A 16,183-nucleotide genomic window follows, 5' to 3' on the forward strand; every position below is an offset into this window, starting at 1 on the left:
CTACTCACGCGCCATCATTTCCCAATACCCTAAACCATCCTTTGACGCAAAACCCATTTTCCCGACTACCTTTTTGCCCCTCAGGCCCTCCAAAAATCTCTTCAGACGCCACTCTCTCTCCCTCAAAGCTATGCTCTCCCAGAACCCCGCTAAGACCCTCAACCTCACTTTTCAACACTGCCTCACAAAATCCCTTGATGTGTTTCTCTACTGCGAGGATACCAAGGTTCAAGACATCATGGAAAAAGTGAAAAGAGGCTCTTTTATTTGTATAGTAAGCTTCAGATTACAGGGAATGTGGAAGCTTATAAGGAGGCTCTTGAAAGCTAGAAGAATTCCATCATTGGGTACGCCATCAAGGCAAATAATATTTTGAAGATTTTGCAGCATTTGAGGAAGTTGGGTTGGGGTCTGTGCTTGTAGCATAACCCATGTATGACTTGAGCCAAGTATAAGTTTATAACCCAACTACTTGTTATAGCAAATAAAATAATCCAATAATCCAAATCCAATCAACTTAAAAAAAAAAAAAAAACCTCTCCCTTGTCGTTTAATACCCCTAAGCTTTGCTCCTGCTAGCTGCAACTTCTCAACTACATCTCATCTTCATCAGTTGGATCACGGCTGCTTCTGCTCCATCTACTCGTCTGGTGCGTGTCCGTGTCAGACGCCGGTACGACAGCGGAATAGCCTTGTCGGTGCTTCATACTTCATTGTGAGTTTTCTAAAATCCTATCTGAGTTATTTTGCTTTAACCAATCTTGTTTCTAATGTTAATTCAATATATATGATAGGACATTGCTGTTGTAGCTTCTAGCAAACTATCAGGAAGAATGTTTTTTTTTTTTTTCATTTTAGCCATAATAGATATTCATTGCAACTTTGGTATCGAGATGATGATGAATGGTTGACTTGCACAGACTCACTGCAAGAGGAATGTCATTAGTGAAAATTAACTGAATTTGATCACCTTTGAGGGACTATGTTTGTGAGAACCATTTATTTGATCTCAAATAAAAATTAAATTAAGTAAGAATCTGAAAGAACTCAAAAAAAAAAATCAATTTATTGATTAAGAAAAAACAATAAAATTTTTATCTCTGTTTATAATTTATATATTTTTAAAAATTATAATTTTTTTATTTATTCCATTTCTTGAGGCCATTTCTTTCGGATCCTTCTTTAGATTTCTTCTCCAAAACCATTACATTTGAGATACGTTTTCTTTCGTTATTTCATTCATTTGAACTCAGTTTTGTGTTCTATGTGTTGTATTTGTTTATGGTTTTACTTCTCTTATTTTTAGGGTTTTGAATATTGGTATTCGGATTGTAGGATTTGGGCAATCGTTTTAATTTTATTTTTCATTTTTTGTTCTTCTTTCAGTAGCTACCAATCATTTCGTCTAAAATCTGGTCTTATTTTTCCTCTTTGTCATTTTTAGCTTTTGCTTCATTTTCTTTGTTCTCTCTTATTGTCTTAGATGGAAAGTGATAATCTTGCACACGTAATCCCAATCATTCTTTTTCTTCCTTTTCCTAGTCCAATTTCTGTATTGTTGTTGCTGTAATTCAGCCCCCCCTTTCTTTTTATAGGCAAAACTTGCTTCGGAAAGCCACATTATAAGTCATATTTAAATGTGTTAGTGGTAGGTAGATAAGCAGTTCGATGTTTTGATAGGATAGGTAGATTGAACATTCTTAAACAACGAGTACCACAATGATAAATTTGTTAATCTTCAGGAGCTACTCATAAAAAATTTAAACATTCTTAAAGAACAAGTATCACATTGATACTAAACATGGTTGTGCTTTGAGATGATTTAGTGGTTGTAGTTCTCATTCCCATGCACCCCCCCTCATTTTAGCATATTGCATGGCCATATAAATGTGTGAATATAATATATATATATACCAAAGCGCACATATTCAAATACATGATATATCAAAGCATATACTCAACATGAATTTGAATTTCAATTCATCGACACCATGTGCTAATAATTCTAACTGAGATCGTAGATGCAAAAGGAAAACAAAAACAACAATTCAAAATAAAGGAAAAGAAAAAAAAATTGTACCCGGTGACCCAAGGGTTGAATAGAAACAATTCAAAGGTACAGGGACCTAGGGTGCAATATTCTCCTTTTCCCTTTACACTTGGCCATTCTAACAATTTCAACTTGCCCAAATTTGTTAAAACTGTTGCTCCACTTCTTCTTCTTCTCTTTGTCTTTCACCTTAGTCCTTTCTGCATTCTCTCCTAAAACCCGTTCCTCCCTTCTGTTGCCCTTTCTTTCTTTTTTCTTTTATTTCTATTCTTTTTTCCTTTTTTAATCTCTGTCCATTGGTCGTCAGTCGGTGTAAGGTCTCCCTCTCTCGTTTTCGCGCTACCGCTGATCAGTTCGCCTTTCTCGGTTCTCAGGTAATTTTTTGGGTTTTTTTTCTAATTATATTTGCTGCGATTTGGGGTTATTGATATTTGACTGAAATCGTTTCTTTAAGATGGACCTCTTCGTCATTTTACTAAAACTGTTTTAATTATGTAGCATTTTGCATCCATTGGCCTTCAATTATGCTGATTTTATCGGCAATTTTGTGGGTTACAAATAGACTCAACCCTCCAATCATATGTCCTTTGAATCGAGTTTAAAGCTGTTGTTATCAGTTAATGTGTAAGAACTTACTGTGCATTTTAAGCATGTGTATCGAGAAGCCAATCAATTTGCAGATTTTATGGCGAAGTCATGAACCAGCAGGTCATATGCTGTTAAGGTTTTTGAAGACCTATTCCCTGAAGTTCAAAAATTATGCTTGAGTGATATGAGAGGTACCAATTATGTAAGGTCTGGTAGAACTTACGGCCCCGTTGCCTTCTTTTAATTATAAAAAAAATAAAAATCTAAAATTGAAGCTGTAAACTGAATTTGTCAATTGCTATCGTCATTTTATCATGTTTGGAAAAAAAATTGAAGCAAACTAAACTCGGTTTGGTCAGTAACGGATCAAAACTAATTTGGGTTGGTTTTCTCGGTTCTCCAACTAAGTCGGTTCGGTTTCAGTTCCTTAAAAAGGGGAAGTCGGTTAAGTCAGTTTTTGATTTTTCTGCACTGACCCGACTGATTGCTCACCCGTAGGTTTTACTTTTCTTGTTTTTAGGTAGTTGAATATTGGTATTTGAATTGCAGGATTTGGGCAGTTGTTTTTTTTCATTTTTTGTTTTTCTTTCAGTAGCTACCAGTCATTTCGTCTAAAATCTGGTCTTATTTTTCCTCTTTGTCATTTTTAGCTTTTGCTTCACTTTCTTTGTTCTTTCTTATTGTCTTAGATGGAAAGTGATAATCTAGCATACATGGAACTTGCAATTCACCAGGTAATCCCAATCATTCTTTTTCTTCCTTTTCGTAATCCAATTTTTATACTGTTGCTACTGTAATTCAGCTCCTCCCCCCCCCCTCCCACCTTTCTTTTTCCAGGCAAAACTTGCTTCGGAAAGCCTTGAAGTGCCTGTTGGGTAAGTATTAATCTCATAAATTTCGTTTCTGCCTTAACCAACCTTCTCCCTTTATTGGATGAAAATATGAATTTAGCTTCTCTTTTGTTACTAATGTAGATTGGCATTGCTTTGCATGACCTGGGAAAAAAACTGAAAATATTATATGAAATACAACACGACACAAATACATAAAGATACCAAAATCTATATAACAGAAATTATTAACTTATTAGAAAGTATTATCCACGTTTGAGATTTATGTAGACCAAAGTTAAGAATATATATTTTTTCTTTTTTATAGCCCAAGTTTATGCTATATAGCATAACCTTGGTTATAACCTATATAATTAACATTATTAGGATTTAGGAACACTTGAAAAAGTTTTGAGTTGAGGAATTGTACTGAATTTGGTGTTATGATTAATATGTTTGGATGAAATCTGCTTGCAATGGTAGACATAAAGAAATATACTAAGGTGAACAAAGAGCTGAAATACCCTAAAAGGTTTATGAGGACCTATTTATAGTACATTCCATAGGACTAAAACTGGAACTCTGTAATAACTTAAACAGATTCTTGTCACCAAAACAAAGGGCTGCTTCTAAACAATGCAATTATTGCCTTCCAGGGTCACCTAATTTGAACATTTAAATAAAAAAGAAAAGATGTAATGACTTTTCCGATGGGTGCATTAGTTCTACCTGGAAGATTGCAAAATTTAATGACACAAAGATTTGACCAATAAAAAGAACAAGTTGTAAACTTAAGACTAAAAGAAAATAGCATTGTCAAGCACATAATTATTTTTTTGGTCTCATGATTAATCTATAAATCAAAATATCACTAAGTTCTTGGTCTTCATTGGTTGCACCATGTCATAGACTCGTGGGTTAAGTTTTATATTGTTGTGAGTGTTAAAGCATAAGCGATTGTTAACATTCTTGTAATTGATTACCAAGTTTTGAATCATGTAGCAATTCCTCTATAGCTACAACCAGAATTTTACGTTGCTGTAAACTTCATCAGATATTGTTAACATAAATAGTTCCTCATTATCTTTGTCTGTGCTTTAATTTGGAGACTAAATTGTCTTCTTTTGCTCAAGTCGATGACACATAGTCCAAGAGCAAAATTTCAATGCAATTTTTTTCTTTTCACTATACCTTTTATCTACCAGTTGCGTAATCATCAAGGATGGGGAGGTTATAGCCTCGGGTAGAAATCGAACCACTGAGACACGAAATGTAAATAAATCTTGCCCTTTTTTTCATCAGTTTGACGTTTTCATATTATGCCGCCTTGATCTCTCCTTTCTTCTTGTGTGCATGCATGTTTATGGGAAACCTTTTTGCTTGTTTATGCATAATTTTCTTGAGACTTGGCTTTCATATGCTTTCCATCATGTAACAGTAATCTGTTGGTTGTTGCTAGTAACATAACTTATTATCTGCCCTGAAATTGAAGAACAATCCAATGTTGTTGATTATTCTTAAGGAAAATTTGATGTAAAGATGTACATGTCATTAAGCATGCATGAAATTAATTAGATTTGTACAAGCAAGCATTATATTCTTAGCCAAATCTAACTAAGAAAAATCCCTTGGTCTTTTTTTTATCTTTCATTGTTTTAACTTCTACCAGGTGGAAGTAGATGATCTATAGAGATGGAAAATGAAAAATGATCTAATATTTCTTAGCCAAAAGTAGTTCTACATTTGTTGATGTTAGCCCATCTTTAGCAGGCTCAACTATTTTTTCAGGATACTTATGTTGGCCTCAAGAATATACAATATCCTCAAATATTATTTGTAAAATTTTTGAAGTAGTAACAATCAAAGGCTTGTTGGTTTGTTTATTTTGGGCTTCCTTTTTCTGTATCCATGGAGTTTTTTTGGTAGTCTTCCGAGAGCAAAACTAAAAATTGTGTTTCTTTTTTGGATCTCAGACAAGCAAGATAAACATGCCTCCTTTTCTGCCTCTTCTTCTTATTCACTTTCCTCCGTTTTTTTCAATGGCTAACTTAATTTTGATCTCTTCTTTTCTATTATCATCTTACTATGAGCATTTGCTTTATGTTTTTCCTTGGCTTTACAAAATTTTTCATATGAGGAAAATATTATATGAATCCCCACCCCACGGTTATGGGTGCAGGTGGCTGCCTCACAAAATAGTATTCATTTTACACAAATTTGACCACAAGTCAGTAAAGTTATCACTTATCATACTTTTGGTCATGTCCTGAGTCTCTAGACTTCTGTTATAGTTTACTTTTTGTGTGTCGATGGACTATTAGTCAAAATTACTTCTTCCTTGTTAGCTCACGTTAATTGTATGATTTCATTTTTCATGGTGTAGGCAACAAGGCATGCAGAAATGGAAGCCATAGATAATCTTCTAGAGATGTGGCAGAGAGACGGACTTTCAAAAGCAGTAGTGGCTAAAAACTTTTCACAATGTATTTTGTATGTTACATGTGAACCATGCATAATGTGTGCTGCAGCTTTGTCATTTCTTGGTATGGTTCTTTTCCAATTACAATGCTTTAGTGTAGCAATACATTATTATGCATATATATATATTTTTCTGTTATTACTTTTTTCATTATCCTGGTTCTTGATGGATATTTTCTCATTTAGGCATAAAGGAAGTATATTATGGTTGTGCAAATGAGAAATTTGGAGGGTGCGGATCAATTTTATCCTTGCATTCAAGTTGCTCAGAGCCTTTCATCAGGTTTGTTTTGGAATTCATTCTTGCATGCAAATGTTTACCTTTTATTTTGTATTATTTTAATCACCATTGTTTTTCCATTTTCTTCATCTAGTTGAGTTTCAACTTATTATTTTATGACGCTCTGAATTTGTTATCAGTATAAATATATTGCATGTGAAATATTCTCCCCTTTCTTTTTGTCTTTTCTAAAGGGAGAAAAATCACCAATAACAAATGAAGTAATTCGAACTATTCATCACAGTTGAATTAAGGTAGCTAACTGGTAACCAGCATATATATAATCAAGTAGTAGAAACCTTCTGCAATCTGCATTTGTTGTATTCATACCAAACAAGTGAATTGATTCCATTTACGTATTAGTTATATCTAGTGGCATCATGCAATTTGCTTATCCTTTTCTTTTTCTAGTTTCTTTGATGAGTAAATGTTAACATAAAATATATATACTATTTTCTTTTTTAGAAATCAATTTTATTTTCTGTTTGCTAAATGCATTAGTTGGAATTTTCTTAGTATTCTAACACAACATTGTATCTTTGTATTTTGACTTTTTCTTCATTTTCATGCCCATTTCTTTGTGATCGTGCTTGTATGTGTCTAAAAATAAATTGCATTTTTTAGTTTTTGAAAATGAGACACATTGTGACCTTCCTAAAGTACATGAGCCAAGGTAATATAAAACAGATGTGATCTTCCAATCTTCAAACTAGTGATCTTTTGAGTTAAACCAGGTTCTGAGTATAGATTTGAGCTAATCAACGGATTCACCTCCTAATTGCCACTCTCTTGCGATCAATGAGGCCTCATGGTCCTCTTGGATCATCATGAGGTGGAGTGATTATGATGGAAATCACTAAAAAGTTTTGTTAGATCGTCAGTTAAGCATAACTTTAATCGAGCATCGCGCTCTGAATTAATGGAGATAAGCTCACTCTGATAATCACCCAAGACAATAGCATGTAATGGAATTAAAGAGTGAATTTAAAAAAGAAATAGAATATGTAAGTTAGATCATTGAACCAACAGAAGATTCTTTGTCAGTTTTTAGGTATCTTGTTTTCAAGCTTTTCTTTGAAGTAAGACTAACCTCCTTAATGTTTGCATTGTTTTTTCACCGTCTCTGTCCTGCCTTGCCAATTCCACGACCTCTTTGAATCCTCCTACCCTTTTTGAAGCAGACTTTCATCTTCTCTTCTGAAAAAACTTGATTTATCCATGTTTTCTCTGGCCTTTACATCACTAATCCCTTTTATTGCATTGTTATTTGGCTTTCTCTGCCCCGACTATATCATTTTATGGAAGGACAACATTTCTCCTTCCCTGTATATATATTAAATGTTGCTCTAGAAGTTGTCGCAGTGATTGTTACATTCACAGAATAAATGACAATTCTGGTTGCTTTTCTAATTCTAAACTAATTTGAGACCAGATCCTGAAGGACTCTCTCTCTCTCTCTATAGAAATAGAGTGTGGGTAGCTTATAACTTACTAAGCTTTTTGAAAGATAAAACAGACCAAAAAGAAAGTGCTTCTATATGTATCATCTCAAATAATGTGTAGAAGGGAATGTCATCCTTGTTAATGCAATATTTCTTGATAATGTGCTCATATTGTCTCTTCATTGGACTTTTCTTTTTCTCTAATATGTGGAAACTGATAACCCATTAATGCTGAAATTTCTTTCTATCTGCATTCATCCTCTTGTTATTGGAACATTTTGCAATTCAAATGGATGCGTTATTTTAAATTTTCTTTGTTCTTTTAGTGATAAAGTTCCAGAAAGAGGTTTCAAATGTACAGGGGGATTAATGGCCTCAGAAGCAATCTCTCTTTTCCGAAGTTTCTATGAACAGGGGAATCCTAATGGTATGTAATTTCTGCTTCAATGCGTTGGGGAATTTCTAGTCTATTAAGTCAGTTTATGAAAGAAAGAAATATAAACAAAGAGTTATCTAGGAATGCTAGGTTAGTAAGAAAATTCCAACCTCATGTCAAACATTGTCCAGAGTTTAAGACCGCTATAGTAGTGGAGTTGTTATCTAGGAAGTAAAGCTTGATGCAATCTTGGATATCATCATAGCATATTGCTTTAATCCATATCCTTGTGAAACAGTACTCCTGAATCTGTAAAGTATACAATTCAGGTGAAAATATGTTGAAATTGGGTAAAATTATGACAAATAGTCTGAAAGGATGCTGTTGGTCAAATCATATCTAAGAGTAAACTAGATTTGGTGTACGCGTAAGTATGCAATGGAAAAGTATTAGTAGGCAAGATTATACTACAAGCTTATAATAAATTTTGTTAAGTCATTTGTGTAGATGTGATTAATCTCTTGTTAGGAAGGTATTATACCTGCTCATTTAGCTGATATGTTTTCTTTTGTTTAATTCATATATGTATTATATACAGAGGTCTCGTAACATAGCAAGGTTTGGATTGTTGTTTCAGCATTTTCTTTATTTCCTTTTTTTTTTTAAAGAAAAAGAAAAATTATGTCAAACTTATTCATCAAATTACTTTTGGTATCTTTCAGCTCCAAAACCTCATAGGCCTCTCGTTCAAAAGAAAGTTGAGTGATAAATATGGGTTGGTATTTTCTTTTCTAAGTGATTTCAAAATACTTCTACTCTTGCCTAGTTTCTTGAGTGATGTTCTTTGTTTCTAATTTCTTGTAAGGGTTTTGGTGCTGTAAGGTGATTTAGAGCTGATCAAATGTTGGCGATAGAACTGTGAAGAGAAAATCAAATAACAAGTCAAGAAAAAGCTGGTTGGAGTTTGATAATGGTAATGGTATCTTGTTCTAGTGTGCAGTCGCATGTCAGCATCGGATTTGTCAAAACCACATTATAAGTCATATTTAACTGTGTTAGCGGTAGGTAGATCAACAGTTCGATGGTTTGATAGGATAGGTTGCTTGAACATTCTTAAAGAACCAAATATCATATTGATAAATTCGTTAATCTTCAGGGGCTACTTATAAAAATTTTGTCAACTATTTTATAACAAATTTGGGCTTGAAGGGTTTCTATTAAGATTTTCTTCGGCGAGGTATTTTACTTGTGTATATGTACATATAATTCCAATGTATCCTATTTCTAAGGCTTTGGTGCATCAGATTTGAAGTTATTTTGATATTCCGAAGGAATTTATAAATTTAACAATTCATACTTTTTATAATTTTCAAATACATATTACAAGACATAATTTAAGGTTATTAAAATATTTTGAAGCTATATCTTATCTAATATTTGGTCATGGAATCTATTAGCAGATTCTATTGGAATATTGGTTCTTTAGGTGACATAATTACTTAAAAAGTTTTACTTTTCTTTGGAATAAACTAGTTCTGACAAGATATGTATATAGTTGTAAATTGAGACTATGGATTAAAAATATGTTCCATTATTTTTTGAAATTAGGTGGTTTTTTTTACTTCATGCGGTACTATATTCCATTCAAACTATCCAAATAGTACTGTGAATGCCCACCCTTATACCTTTCATTTTCTTTGATTTAGATTTTCATTTTCTTTGAAAACAAAAAATATTAGCTTCACACGGTTTTTGTAATAAATTTTATTTGTTTGAGTTTGTGTATCTTATCCATTTTAAGCCTTTGTTTAAAATTGTTTATTAATTTACATCTACCTCTTTTGAGTTTCATATTAGTTTTTTATTGAAAAAATCTTAAATTAATTTTTTTTTACAAAATTCTTTTGTTTCTATATGCATTTGGATTAGTCTTGCTTTTGTTGAGATCTACCTTTCAAAAAAAAAAAATCACTTTCATAAGGTAGAGTTACCTCATGCTTTTTCTTTTACAAAATGTATTAGGATATAATACAAATAGTTTACTCTATTTGTTTAAAACTTTAGTGGAAATTGATTGAATGGTTGGTTAGGATAATTGGGAGAGAGGAAGAGGGTCTCCAAGCTCTTGTGATTGCTATATAATGCTCGTCATTGTACTAAGAGGTTGCTAGATTTTGCGTAATATTTTTAATCATTAAAAAATATGTTTAGTATTTGATTTCGTATTACGGATTTCATCATTTGGTATTGTATCAGTAATTTTGTTCATTTTACCATTAACAACTTCGAAGGATTATGAAAGTTGTCATAATATTAAATAGTATAACACTTTCTCTAATAAAATTTTCATCCGCTTCTTTATAAAAAAAGAATTAGAATCATTTTGTTGTCGATTTGATATTCGAAATTAACCATCTTCTTCAAAAATATGTTGTTAAATCAAAGAATAGAAAAAAAAAAATTTAAGACTAACTCTATATATTTCAATTAAGATATTTATTATGTTTATCATTGTAAACTATATATGTAAATTCTATAAAAAAAATAACTAATTTCTATATTAAAACAATTAGAAAAGAATCCTTATATTCAAAATATCAGGGCTGAAATTAAAAAAAAAAACCATAAACTTAGGCTTACCATAAAAAATGTAATTGTATTTTTTTTTTACTTTAGACATTCACCAATTTGTTATTCTTTTAAAGAAAATTTATAATTAAAAAAATCCAAAAAAACATATAATTTTAAAAAAATATATAAAAAAAATAACAAAACATAAAAATCAAAACTGAAAACTTAGAATATCAAGTTAAAACTTTCCACTTACCTTCAATATCTTCACAACAAAGATAGTTTGAAAGTGGAAAAAAAGAACAGCATTCTCTTGTGTTCAATTAGAAAGAGAACAAAAATAAATAATTTGATTGAACTTGTAGGAAAACTGATATTAAAGAAAAAAAACTTTTAAGTTAATATATTTACTATTTATCTTTATGACAAAACAATTATGACATATAATCTTTTTTAAAAATAATTTAATTCAATTCACTTGGTTTTAATTCATTCATTTAATTTTCAGTTTTGTAAAAGGATTAGATCGTTGGACTTGTTGCTTCTAAGTCTGTCACGGGGTTAGAACTTAAGTCTGACAAATAGAGTGGCCTTAGGCGACTTTTTTGCTTTGAATCTAAGTCAGCCTAACACTCGAAACGTATAGTGGAAGCGATCTCAAAATGAAGAAGCAACGAGAGAATTAAAAAAATCACAAGAAAGCAATGCACACCAAGTGTTTGAGTAAATGCTCTCAAATATATTCTTTAACTATCAATGAGATGATTACAAATGAAAGGGGAGATCTCTATTTATAGTTGAGCTCTCCCAAAACCAACGGTACATATACAGTGACAGTCAAGATTATAGCTTATTTACAATTGAGAGTCCTAAGAGATTTAAACTATATACATCTTTATCCCTTATAATTTACATTAATAATCTTGGTAACTCTAGTTTTATTAAAGTGCTTCACTAGGCCACCAATGCTTTAAGTAGATGGGTTTCTCCATATGTTCCACGAGTTGGGCTAGTTCAAGCAGGTCAAATAAACTTCATTTAATCAGTTGACCTTCATGGGGCATTCTATGCGCAATGGTCACGAGCTTTGATTCGCGACCCGTGAATTTCTCCCCCACCCATTCTCACGACGCCCTCGTCGCATCCTCAGACTGATGTTGGTTTGATTCATCTTGGAACTGCCTCAATGCCTCGACTAATTCCCAACTAGTCTCTCTATCGGATAGCCCCGTCCTTCAGAACATTTTCCTCGGCTTATGTCTCTACTGTCATTTAACTCGAACTGTTTCTCACTTTCATACATCTCATTAGCAAGAGTCCACCACTCTGACTTGCCCCCATCGTGATTCGCCTCGATCAGGATCCCTTTGATCTTCGCAAATAGGATTTGGCACCCTCACATTGAACACTAGGTTAACCTTGAATATTGTCACTAACTCTAGTTTGTAATCCCTTCGGCCTACCCGCTTTAGAACTCTAAAAGGGCCTGTTTCTTTACCAAACAAACGGTAATTCAAAATGTAAAAAACTAGAAAAGTGTTTTGGATGCACCTCACTCGTAGCATTTACTCGATCCAACTACTCTGTTTGCATCATTACTTTTTCCCCAAAGTTTGATGCACAACCCACCTTTCTCATAGGTGGTTGCCCCATTGATAATTTAACAGACTTCTCACCTGTTTATTGAACCTGTAGTATTTCCAAGAGGGCTTCTTACCATTCTGATCTACCAAGTTGACGTTTTTTTCCACAATGAACATTCTCAGCTAGTTGGATTGTTGATAGTACCTTGGTTCCACCCTTCGAGTCTTGACTCACCAACACAACGCATTGTTGTTGTTAAGTATCCAAAATGCATATACAATTGACAAAAGGAAGCAAAAAAACATTAATTCGGTCGAGGAAATTCAAGCCAAGAATAAATTCGTAATCATCTAAATAAATTACCTCAAAGTCTTCCTTGCATTTCCACTTAACGATTTGTAGCTCAACTTCTGGTGGTACTTGCATTATTGAGACAATTTTGGAATTAACCATCTTGATCTTCTTGGTCAATTTGCTAACTGAGAGACCAAGTTTATCCACGACTTTCTCCAATATGAACATATTAGATGCCCCTATATCAATAGGAGCATTCCTTCTTCGACCTGTGATATTGATGTCTACAAACATCAACCCTTTTTGGTTGTGGTCCCTATTTGCTTTCGCAGAATTGAGTATCATTAAACCAAGCTTCAAAGCCACACTCTTTGGCTCTGTTGCATTTCCTTTACAATTCGTAGATATCTTGGATTGCTCTAGACAATCCCGCATCCTATGCAGACCACAACATAAGAAGCACTCCACTGGCTTCTTTTCACTTTCTCTAATCTTCTTCACTTTTAATGAATGCATGATCAAACGAAGCCTCATTGATGCTCTATTTGGATCATCATCCCTTTCGATGGTAGAAAGCATAGATCATTTTGGAAATTTCCTCACAATGTAAGAACCTTCACAAAGGAAACATCTCACTGGCCTCTTTTCTTTATTCCGGGGCTTCCACTTTCCATTATTTGGTTTCCTATTACCACTATTGTTGTTGTCATTTTTGTAACAACCCATTTTTTAGTGGTGTTGGAAACAGTAGTTTCAGGACCATAAATCTAACGAGTGAGTCCGTAAGTATTATTATTTAATATTTATGAGTCAAATATAGTATTATATTAAATTTTGATCTGATAATTTTTGCTAATTGAACGATTTGTTAAGTATAAGTGGTTTTTCCTTTAAGTCAAGTGGTTTTCGAAAATAAAGTATTGGGACCTCGTTTCTATAAACTGAAACCGTAAATATTTTTATTAAATATTTATAGAGTTTTTAGGTGTATTAAAGTCTGGTCCAGAAATTTTAGTGATTTGATAGTTAATTAAGTAAAAGGACTAAATCGTAAAAGTTAAAAAAGTTAATTGCTATTAGTTTAAATATGTGAAATGTTTATAAAATCATAATTAGAGGGTTTTATAAGGCAATTAACCCATACTAAGTATGGTGGACGGTTTATAAATGATTTATGTATAAAATTATATGTTATTTTATAATATGATAATGTTAGAAGTATAATAAAACAAAAACAATGTTAATAGCCATTTTATTTTCATCATCTTCAACCTATTCCCATCGAAAAACCATGGTAGAAGAAAATCAAGGTTTGATCAATTTATCTTTCCTTGCATGATCAAGAAACAAATCAACCGATCGATAACTGTGAAAAAGAAAAAGTTGTCAAGTAGTCCTAGTTTTGGTGTTGGTAGCTGCCTCGTTTAGGTAAGTTCATATTAGGTTTATTATATTTACTAATGAATTGAATTCAATTACATATGTATGTTATGTATGTGAGAATAATTAGCATGATTAATTGAGGTAAGATATGAAGTTGGAAATGATGGATTGAATTGTAAAGTATAGTAAATGTGTGTGTGAATTGGATGGTTTAACCATATGAAATGCATATGATCAAAATGATCATGGTATAATAGTATAAAAATGAAAATATTATGGAATACAAATTAAGGCCTGTGTGAGCTTAGTGAATGATTAAGATACAAACGACATGTCATTAGGGTGTTCCAGACACTAGGTGCCGGTGATTACAGTTTCCAAGTACTATATATCGGTGTTACAATTTCCAGGCACTCTGTGCTGGTGATATATTTCCAGGTAATATGTACCAGTGGTGGATACCATACTGATGGCTGGAATCTAGCATTTGTTGCAGATTCTCGCTAGCTTGTGTGAGCAACATCGTGTAATGGTTAAGTCTCGACTGTCAGCTTGTGTGGGCATTATTTCCCCACGTATCAATGGAATCATATGGCATGAAATATTATATATTAATTGGTTTTGATTTGGTATATTAATTATGCTATCTTGATATCTTGATAATATTATAAGTTCATGTCTAACCATTTGGTATGGTAGGAAATGTGAAATTTGGCAAAGAACATTAACTATATGTTAATTTGAATTGTATGCTTTAAATGACATGTATGTGATGTTTAATTTTACAAATTTACTAAGATTTAAGTAAGCTTACCTCATTTCATGTTCTTCATTGTAGATTGCTGGATTCGAGCTGTCGATTGGATCGTTTCTGGAGATCACATTATCCATCAAATCTTTTGATAGTTATTTACTTATTTCGGTCTGATTGTAAGTGGCATGTAATTAAGGATTTGGTATATGTATGTTTATGAGCATTTGGTTATGTTTCGTGCCATTTGATATATGAATTAATGTATAAGTTTGTAAGCTATAATGGTTGTTTTGATGATTTGTGATGGTATAAACCTAGTTGGTATTATTCATGTTATTTTGGCTACGAAATGTTTCTTATGTTTTGGTTAGTTGGTAAACTTGGTTGATGAATATCGTCAAGAGAAAATGAAGTATTATATTTTATGGTTGAATGAACATTAAATATTAAGTAGTTTGTGCTTGAATGGTTAATGATTAATGTTTGAATAGTGGTGCCATTGATGACATATTGGTTAGGCACTTAGGTTGTATGTTAAATGGTGTATTTTGGCAAGTTCTTGAGGCATTTGAATAGATTAAATGATTGGTGTATTGCATGGCTTGTTGTATAAGTGAAATAGAGAGATATTGCTTGATTTAGAAGGCATTTTAGGCACACAGGTCTGTGACACGGTCGTGTGCCACACATGGTTGTATGACACGACTATGTGGTCTGTAAAATTTAGGTGCAAGATGATCCACATGGCCATAGTCTGTTACACAGTTAGGAAACACAACCATGTCATGGGACCACACGGTCTCAGCCTTGTCACATGGTCTAGCCACATGATCGTGTGACCCCTATTTTACACTTTTTTCTAGAATTTTTGTAGATGTTCCAGTTTAGTCTTGAGTTGTTACCAAATTGGTTTAAAGGTCTCGCATGCTTAATTAATGATCGATTTTGATTGTAAATCACATCATAATTGTGTTAATGTTGTTTAATATTTTTTTATTATTTAAGCCGAATCTTTGTATGATAATAACATTTAACAACTATAATATCTTATAGCTCAAGTCAAATGATCAGACCGGGTATAGGGTGTTATAGTTTTTAACTTGTCCTTCTTCATATCCCCCACTATTGCCCTTCTTCTTTGGCACAAGAGACTCGAACTTGGTTTTCCTCGAAACAAGTCGATTAAGGACTCTGTTATGGTCATTTCTTTGAAAAGTTCCTTGACTCCTCGATGTTACAACTCTTGTTTCACCCAAGGCTTCAATCCATCAATAAAGGAGAAAAATACCTCATTCTCACCCAAATCGAAAATCTAGCCTGAATGTCTGATTTTGCGTAAGCCGTCACAATTTAGCTTGATCCTCATCCTTAGCATAATTCGAGTAAAACTACTCATTGAATTCACCATGGAACTCTTCTCAAGTCCCAGTAGCAGTACCACCTTATCTCTCATCTATGGACTTACGACGCAACAACAACAAATCAACATTAGTAAAATGGATGGCAACAATATTTACCTTGGTAACATCATCCATGATGCTTTTTGCTTTGAA

At 32.8% G+C, this 16,183-nt stretch overlaps 1 protein-coding gene across 7 annotated transcripts; it reads left to right on the forward strand.

Annotated features, from left to right (window-relative positions):
* Positions 1-2,201: 2,201 nt before the first annotated feature.
* On the forward strand, positions 2,202-9,347 carry LOC107899536 (tRNA-specific adenosine deaminase TAD2). 7 transcript variants are annotated; one of them, XM_041090744.1, is made up of 10 exons: positions 2,202-2,424; positions 2,716-2,829; positions 3,328-3,372; positions 3,476-3,513; positions 4,674-4,740; positions 5,852-6,011; positions 6,133-6,229; positions 7,995-8,095; positions 8,767-8,819; positions 8,910-9,347. In XM_041090744.1, exons 3-9 carry the CDS (start codon positions 3,328-3,330, stop codon positions 8,808-8,810), a joined length of 552 nt encoding a protein of 183 aa, XP_040946678.1. In that variant the 5' UTR covers positions 2,202-2,424; positions 2,716-2,829; the 3' UTR covers positions 8,811-8,819; positions 8,910-9,347. The 7 variants fall into 7 exon arrangements, 4 of the variants coding, with proteins under 4 accessions (XP_040946678.1, XP_040946679.1, XP_016680769.1 ...); XM_041090745.1 differs by having other exon boundaries at positions 2,731-2,829; XR_001684718.2 differs by lacking the exon at positions 2,716-2,829 and adding an exon at positions 8,643-8,662 and having other exon boundaries at positions 2,203-2,424.
* The last annotated feature ends 6,836 nt before the right edge of the window (positions 9,348-16,183 follow it).

This window comes from Gossypium hirsutum, chromosome D04 (assembly GCF_007990345.1).
Source record: "Gossypium hirsutum isolate 1008001.06 chromosome D04, Gossypium_hirsutum_v2.1, whole genome shotgun sequence".
In the NCBI taxonomy this organism is placed as follows: domain Eukaryota; kingdom Viridiplantae; phylum Streptophyta; class Magnoliopsida; order Malvales; family Malvaceae; genus Gossypium; species Gossypium hirsutum.